Source organism: Mya arenaria, chromosome 16 (genome assembly GCF_026914265.1).
Source record: "Mya arenaria isolate MELC-2E11 chromosome 16, ASM2691426v1".
NCBI classification, from domain to species: Eukaryota; Metazoa; Mollusca; class Bivalvia; order Myida; family Myidae; genus Mya; species Mya arenaria.
Window position 1 is genome coordinate 12,627,411 of NC_069137.1, and position 9,165 is coordinate 12,636,575.

A 9,165-nucleotide genomic window follows, 5' to 3' on the forward strand; every position below is an offset into this window, starting at 1 on the left:
GATTAAGTGCTATGAAATCTCACAAGCCCGATGGCAAATATTTCTTCGTGCTTTTTTTAAAATTTTAAACAAAATCATATGTTTGTATATAGAGTCGTGCCTCATAAATCTTAAATTATTTATATCGGGGCATTTTACATGTTTTTGCAAAGGTGTGCTATGTCCGGAGTTCGACACATTACCAGCAAGCTGAAACTTAACATAGAACCCAGTCGATCTTGCCCAATTGACTATCGTTTCATATCCGTTTAGACAAGTTTCATATTTTACATAGTTTTACAAATGTTCCATCTGTGTATTTTATATCACTTACATATCTTAATAAAAACACTTAAAAGTATTTTCTAACCATTTTATTCCCGCTATATATACAACATTTGAATACATATATGATACTGAATATACACTAAAGCAATGAAATGACATTACAAACCAATAAACAATTATTGAGTGCTTCTCATACCCTAAGGCCAAAGGCATTCCATACTAGTATTTAATATGGTTTATCTTCAAACGTCATCAAACATTGATAGCTTGTAAATAAACGGATATCGTTTTATATCTGTGTGGGGAGATGAAGGGACATGTGTAGTTGGATGTGTTTGTATTGTCATCAGTTGCATATGTGTTAATATTTTAAATATAAACATGTTTTTTTCATCAGTAGCATGTATTTATATTGTTAGTAGTAACATGTGTTTGCATTGTAATCAGTAACATGTGTTTGTATTGTAATCAGAAACATGTGTTTGTACTGTAATCAGTGACATGTGTTTGTATTGTAATCAGTAACATGTGTTTGTATTGTAATCAGTGGCATGTGTTTGTATTGTAATCAGTGGCATGTGTTTGTATTGTAATCAGTAACATTAGTTTTTCATTTTCAATTCTAAAATTCCTTTGTACAGCAAATGATCACAATGTTAGTTTTGTCATAAGTTAAATGTGTTTGTATTGTCATCAGTTAAACATTTGTTTTTTATTGTCAAATGTAACATTTGTTTGTATTGTAATAAGTAACATGTGTTTGTATTTTCAATAGTAACATTGCATGATTACAATACTATTTTTATCATAAGTTAGATGTGTTTGTATTGTCAATAGTTATATGTGTTTCTATTATAGGAAGTAACATGTGTTTGTGTTGTCGAAAATTACATGTGTTTGTATTGTTCTAAGTTACATGTACTAGTAATTGTAATGCCAAGCCAGTTGTCAATAATTGCATTTGTTTGTATTGAAGAAAATTACAAATGTTTGTATTGTCGGGTGTAACATTTGATTTTATTGCTGGATCTAACATTGGTATGCACTGTCATAAATTGCATGTGTTTGTATCGGCATTGGTTACATATGCTTGTATTGTCATAACTTACATGTCCAGATTTATAGTCCAGGTTCATAGTCCAGGTTCATAGTCCAGGTTCATAGACCACATTCACATTCCAGATTGATAGTCCAGGTTCATAGTCCAGGTTCATAGTCCATGTTCACATTCCAGATTGATAGTCCAGGCTCATAGTCCATGTTCACAGTCCAGATTCACAGACAGATTCATAATCAAGACTCATAATCAAGACTCATAATCAAGACTCATAGTCCAGGTTCATAGTCCAGATTCATAGTCCAGGTTCATAATCCAGGTTCATAGTCCAGGTTCATAGTCCAGGTTCATAGTCCATGTGCACAGTCCAGATTCTTATTCCATGTTCACAGTTCAGGTTCTTAGTCCAGATGTATTGTCCAGATTCATAGTCAATATTCATAGTCCAGATTCATAGTTCAGGTGGTTCTTAGTCCAGATGTATTGTCCAGATTCATAGTCCATATTCATAGTCCAGGTTCATAACTTTGCTTCACAGTCCTAGTTCATTTATTCAATTTAACTTCCAGGGTACACTCCATGATATACCACATACTCGGCTGCGTCAGCGGCTACCACTGAAAGTAATCAGAAATCATTTTCTGACTGTAAACAAATAGGCAGAAAAAACATTTAGGCTGACAGGCTCTTAGGCAGGCAGACAGATAGACAGGCAGACAGACATGTAGGCAGACAGACAGACAGACATACTGACAGACAAACGGACGGACGGACATGTAAGCAGACAGGCTTTCAATCAGGAAGGCATGCAGACAGGCAGGAAGAGAGGTTTTCAGGCAGGCAGACAGACATACAGACATGTAGGCAGACAGGCTCTCAGGCAGGCAGGCAGGCAGACGTAATAAAATTAATCACTTTATGTTCTATAAATCACCCGTGCGTATTAATCACTTCGTTATGCCTTATTAAATAGTAGCTTTGCTACAACTATTAATAAGTTCAATGAGTTTTAGCATAGTTTTTACATAAATATGTTTGTATAAACATTTATTTTAGGTTTTTGCATCAACTTCCATGTCTGATATGTTTCCAAATTAACTGCTCATATTAAAGGGCAAATACAAGAGATTGGCACCAAAAAAACACTCTTTTTTTAGCATACATCTTAAATAGCATACTTGTGTTCATCAATGTTTTAACAAAATCAAAATCACAACCACTATGTCATACTGAGTGCTTTGGTAGGATGTATTGATATATTACTCAATTTTATAGAACATTTATTACTGTGGTAATGCATAACTTACTGTCTGTAAATGCACTAGGCGTGGGCAGGTCAGTGTCTAGGTGGAACCAGATTGTTTGGTTTCCGCTAGAACACTCGGGATAGCTGATAATAGCTACAAACCACCGGCCGTCAATGCAATAATCGGAAGAATAAATAAACACAACAAAGCCTTTACTCCTGAAACACACAATGAAAGTTAATCAAGGTTGCTCAGCTTTTACCATTTTCAAACGGTTCCACCTTTCAGGTACATGACCACTTTCCTTCGAAAAAAAGAATATCAACCGATTTTAATGAAACTTGGAACAAACAATTGTTAATGACTGTACTTTTACGAAGTGTATTTATTTTTTAAATAATCCAGTTGTTTGTTGATTTACAGCGCCAACTAGCGGACACGTACATTTTGGCACAAACGTTAATAAAACCGTAAAACATATAATTTTAAGGTGTTTTTTTTTGTAAAAAATAAATCGGAATATAATTTATTGTTTGTTCCAAGTTTCATTAAAATCGGCCGACATTCATTTTTTCGTAGGAACGTGGTCATGTACCTTAAGTCAGATCTTAAAGAAATAAGACTCCCATAAGGGCGAAGTGCGAAAGCAAGGTAGATTTTCACCAATGGGCAGGTTATTTGTAAATTTAGAAAACAAATTCCACAAACCGGCATTTTCGGTCCATTTAGAGAACAAATTCCACTAATATAAAGTAATAAGGGCAGATTTTTACCATTATTATAAATAGTCGTTATGTTGGAAAGAAACGGTTTAAACTAACTCATTTAGTCATTATTATTATGGCAAAGCGTTTTTCAAAGTTTACTCCCCTAACGGAGAGAAATTAAAATTACTATGTTTACAAATCGAAAAACTTTGCAATTGCAATTTTAAAGCAAATGACACTTTTGTAATGTGTACCATATCAGAAATGGATGCCATATGCTATAGATATATCAAAAACCCTACCACAAACACCCAACCTACCCCAAACATTCACCCTACCCCAAATAATTATTAGGGTTAGGGTTAGGGTTAGGGTTTAAAGTATATTTCTCTTACGCTTCAACAAATAATTTTCTTGTTTTTACTTTTTTTGTGGATTCATTTTTTTTCAAATATGCCCTGAATATCATATTTTCGTACGGTGGCATATATGGTAACGACTTACTATCTCGCTCCATTTTATTGTATGCCTATCAAATTCATTTTCTATATCCAACAGTGAAAATTTAGCACGCCGTATTGAAAATCCTTATCATGAAACTGTCGTTTTCTGATTCCATATCAAGCGAGTACCGTTTGTAGTCTCGGAACTACTTTCGCGTTGCTACAAATAGCGTGACCCAAAAAATTGTAAAACCTGTCAACTTTTAAATAGAAAAAAAATCTAATTTTACTCACGCTCCAGATGTATGTCAATATTCAGGAACATGGTTCTCGTGTTCTACAATGAACCATGAGGATTTGCACGAAGCAGAGAACACTTCCAATCTATATAGACAGCCATTCAGTGAACTATTTGATTGTTTGCCATTTCGAATCTTACATAAATTGTTGCACTATCCATGTTTATTATCATATATATGAGCCGTCAACACAAAGAAGAAGGCGAATTCACGTTATCGATAGAAATAGCGTTTGACTCATGAACTACCCTCAATTCTGCATATAATGGTCTAAAAAATAAAACCAAGAATATTTCCTTTGTTAAAAATGGCCGCGTTACGTCTACAGGAAATGACGAATAGTATATATTCGTAAAATAAGTACGGTTTTTTGTTGTTGTTTTTTTGTGCAGTGACATTTTTTTGTTAATTTTGCTCAAACATAGAATATTTTGTTCTTATTTTCTGAATAATTAAACTAAGAGGTAATTCTGTAACTTCTGATTTCGTTTCGCTGTAGTAGCCTCCCTTGACTTCATTACACAAAACTACGTAACACATTCAAATTCATACGCGCATTTGACAGATGGCGGTAAAGATAAATCAAATTGAAACCGAAAAATAAAAAGGAATAATTCAATAGGCAGATATATGATCAATGGAATATTACGATTAAATGATTTTTGGTGACCTGCATGACGTCTCGTTCGATAAGTAAACATGTATCCATCTTGATCTGCGGTCTTGACGGATACTGGTTTACACACCGAACTCGAATTGATACAGGTCACCAGAAAAGCTTCCTATCATAATATCCCCTTTATAATCATCTTATGACGAAAACATGCATTTGGACATTTTACGTGTCAAATGTTTTAAAACAGTTGTCTGTGCTTTATTTAGCAAAATGTAGATCGTGATAAAATCCCTACTCACGGTGATTCACCAGCGCCTAATCAGAGCGTTGCTTTCTTGCAAAACTCTGTCAACAAAGGTCACGAAAGGTCGATTGGCTCGTGCAAATTGAACACAAGTGTTGTCGTTCAGAAAATCAAGTACGAATATAAATAGTGTCAATTAAATCTGATTTCTGTTTACGGCTTTCATACAATGTCTATTTGAGATCGTTTACCAAGGATCAAATGACTAAGTACGTATAGTTCAAAATCAATACATGCACATGTATAACAAAAAAAACGTTTGAGTGGTAAACCTTTTACTTCTTTAAACAGAATGCATTTACTGCTAACGAGATTACAACCGTATATTTAATTGCTGAATACACAAAAATATCAAATGATTGCTGATGGTTAAAATATTTACTGCGATCTACTATCGTCTTACCTAGAAAAAAGACCGTGTTTTCTGCACCTTTCTTTGAATTAAAACTCTGTATCTTTCTTGGAAATAATTGATTTCGACATTTATTCTTTCTTTTTGGTGTATTAAAACAATTGTATTAATTGTTGTAAATCTTATTTGGGATTGAGAGTGCATCTTTAACTGCTTGAACGTTAAAAAGCGAAAAAAACAACAACACGAAGCACACGTTCATTCTTATTGTTTTCAATTTTTTTTACAAAAGCTTGTTTTCTGTTTCAATAAGCCTTTTACCAAAATGTATTTTCTGTTTCAATAAGCATTTTACAAAAGTATGTGTTTTCTGTTTCAATAAGCCTTTTACAAAAGTTTATCTTCTGTTTCAATAAGTCTTATACACACGTTTGTTTTATTCTTCAATAAGCCTTTTGCAAGGTTTTTTTTCTGTTTCAAGAAGCCTGTTAAAAAAGGTGTGTTTTTTTTCTTTTTTCAATAAGCCATCTTACAAAATTACTCAGTGATTACGTCAATTATTTTATGTTCCTCCTAATCCCCATTGTCATCCTCTTCCTCATTGTCATCATCATCTTCAACGTCGTTCTCTGCCAGATCACGATCTGAAAGGTTTGTAAACATAATCATGCTAACTATCAAAGGTTGCGAGGACCATTCCACTTTTCCAACATGCAATCTTTTTGATCCTTTGTCAACCTCACTTGTTTCAATTGTCAGTGTTAAACTTGGTAGTTTCACCGTTGCTGTTACATATAGTTCGTAATGGCGTTGCGATTTCTCAAGTTGTAAAGGGTTTTTAAACTTAATGGTTAACTGCGCCAATGACTTTAATGTTGTTCTATATGAAAATCCCAACGGGTAAATTCTGATTTCAATCGTTAAAGATAAACCCCGCTCTAAGTCAATACGACGGTCATATTGGTCAAGTTTTGGATCATGACAAATACTGAAATCAGATAGTTTTATTCCTTTGCAAAACATTGTTTTGTTGACCTTTATCAAAAATGACGAAGTCACAGATGTTTTGATTTTTTTGATATTATAACCAGTATAAATTTCTACCGATTCAATTTTGGGCATTCGCATTTCCTTGAACTTTTCGTTGGTACAATTGTTTGTGTAATGCATGAAATACACCATTTCCTTAGAATGAAACCCTCTTTCCGCACACTCCGAAAATTCAAGAAAAGACAGACTGCCCAGGCGGATGTAATTGAATGCGCTTCCTAGCATTTTCCTGAATCGTCTAAAAGTCAGGTTTAGTGGTGCTTGATCTTCCATACTGTTACGTCTGACCCAATCGATAGCACGTTGAAATATTTTCTTTTCGTCTACATGAAATGTATCTCCTTTTAACACGTACATTAAACAGTTTTGGGACATCATCAAAAACCCATCCGTTTGAATTACTGTAGATGCATTTTCGTCGATAAAATCACAGGCCGCGTCCCTTAGACTCGCGTTGTCATACTGCAAAGCTAGGTCAAGTCGTTCACAAACATTTTCGATCCTAATGCTACTTTGTAGTAACTGGCAGCATTTTTCGACCAGTGATGGGACTTGGAAGAAATGGGCAGTCTTCAAAACGTTCCCAGCATTATCATCGGAGATTTCTATGGCCTCAGAATAGAGAAACCTGAATAAAAATAAATTAAGCAAGCTTACTTCTAAACAATTAAGCTGTAAAATCACAGATTGACGGTTTTGACATTTTTTTGGCTTTCGTTTCAGAATCAGATGATTTTGGTATCCATGCCATCTTTAGTTATATAAGGCAACTCACAATAGAACATATCTCATTTGTTAACGTAAACTGCCGACAATATATTTTTTAAAGCGTAAGTTACTTTTTTAGCTATAAAATATCAATTTTCGAACGTAAATATGAAAAACTTATATCTGCTCTTTCGTCAGAAGTCTTTTATCATTGGTTGTAAGACATTAACGCAACAATTTGCTTATTTATTAGACCAAAAATTGTCAAAACGGTCAATATGTGAGAGTGTAGCTTTAATACTTGGTTAGTCCCATGGATGGAAAATGTTTATCTGCTAAGGTGGAAGAATTTATCGGTTGAGCTCATTTTGCTGAAATAGTTGTTCACATTATAATCAAGCCCTTAGTTATCCGTGTGTCATAAACGACCCCATAAGGAAAAATAAGACAGGTTGCCTGTCCATGTGTTCGTAGTATATACACGTACTTATCATATACGGACATGAAGTAGAAATTACACGCATATTCCTCCCATTAGATATTTGAAAACGTTTATAAGATATTATATTAAGGATACAAGTATTACTTTTGATATGATTTAAAATATCTCCCCAAGACACTGTTCTTTAAGACGCAATGGCCTTTTTATGTGAAAATTACCTTATAAGTAGGTCCATCTGCTCGTAACTGAAGGTTGTGATCTGTATTGTGTTCCCTTTGTCAGCCGCTGGACCAAACAACATGGCCTCGAAAACAGGACTACGGGATGCAAGCATCATCTTGTGGGCCTTTATTTGTAGTGTTTCTCCATTCTGATATACCAGTACAACATTTGTATAATGTAATTTGCAAATCATACAAGCTTTCAACCAGCTTAGCATATACAGCTTAGATGTAATTGTTAAATGTGTGTAAACTATTTGTGTCTCTTGTTTCTTGTTTTATTGGCCTTGGTCCAAGGTCTTAGTTAAAAGCTGGTTAAAGTATTTTGTGTGCGAAGGAGTACATATACTCATAGAGTCGTTTATTAAGCGTTACGCAGGATTCGGGTAAAAATTAAAGAAAATTTTGTTCTCATAAATTAGTATCACAGCATGGCGATCATAGTTTTGGTTTCATTAGATATAGCCATCGTAAAAAAAAAATATTTATTTATTTAGAAATACAAACGTTTATAGCAACGAGCGATATTCCTATGACCTCATTTCATACAATATACAGCACACTAGTACAATTCAAAACTAATTAAACAAGTGATTTACCTCGTTCGTACACACTAATTCCACGTCCGTCCACAAACTATGATCGAATGCATACGTAACACTCTCGGCGAGGTTTCTTTTCTCTTGCCAAGCTTCCATTGCTGAGTTGGGAATGGTGTTCTACCAAGAAATGAATTCAGAATTATAATATATGTTTGTTTGTGTACCTGTAAGAAACGTCTAGTGGAAACGGCGTTCTACCCAAAAATGAATTCAGATTTAAAATATATGTTTGTTTGTGTGTGTACCTGTAAGATAAGTCTAGTGGAAATGGCGTTCTACTAAAAATGAATTCAGATGAGATATATATGTCTGTCTGCCCACTTGTAAGGTTTGTCTGTTGAAAAAAGTATTCTGTCATAAAATGAATTCAGGTTAGATGCATCTGTCTGTTTGTCTACCTGAATGATTTGTCTGATGGAAAATAATGTTATACCACAAAAATTCATCCAGAGTTATAATATCTGTCTGATTGTCCACCTGTAAGAATTTTGTTTTTGCAATGGCGTTCTACCAAAAAATGAATTCAGCTTACTAATATCTGTATGTTTGTCCACCTGTAAAAAATGCATTCAGAGTAATAATAACTGTCCGTTTGTCCACTTGTAAGTTTTGTCTGATGGGATTAGTGTTCTACCAAGAAAGGGAACTTAGATAAGATATATATGTCTGTTTGCCCACCTGTAAGTTTTTTATGTTGGGAATAGTATTCTACCAAAATATGAATTCAGATAAGATACATTTGTCTGTTTGCCCAACTGTAAATTTTGTCTGTATGGAAAAGTGTTCGAACAAAAAATGAATTTACATACGATATATCTGTCTGTTTGCCCATCTCTAAGATTTGTCTGAT

The 9,165-nt window shown here is 34.1% G+C and overlaps 1 protein-coding gene across 1 annotated transcript; it reads right to left on the reverse strand.

Moving 5' to 3' along the window:
- Positions 1-5,865: 5,865 nt before the first annotated feature.
- Positions 5,866-8,411, reverse strand: LOC128221408 (uncharacterized). Its single transcript, XM_052930020.1, has 4 exons — positions 8,313-8,411; positions 7,711-7,862; positions 6,855-6,970; positions 5,866-5,936 (listed from the first exon to the last, which is right to left on the reverse strand). The coding sequence occupies exons 1-4, from the start codon at positions 8,409-8,411 to the stop codon at positions 5,866-5,868; spliced, it is 438 nt and encodes a 145-aa protein (XP_052785980.1).
- Positions 8,412-9,165: the final 754 nt, after the last annotated feature.

Excerpts from the sequence above, each read along its gene's own strand:
- LOC128221408 (XM_052930020.1), bottom strand. The coding sequence starts at position 8,411 with ATGGAAGCTTGGCAAGAGAAAAGAAACCTCGCCGAGAGTGTTACGTAT. Across the intron at positions 6,971-7,710 it reads CAGATGGACCTACTTATAAG|GTTTCTCTATTCTGAGGCCA; the intron begins GTAATTTTCACA and ends ATTTTTATTCAG. Across the intron at positions 5,937-6,854 it reads ATGCTGCCAGTTACTACAAA|ATCGTGATCTGGCAGAGAAC; the intron begins GTAGCATTAGGA and ends CAAACCTTTCAG.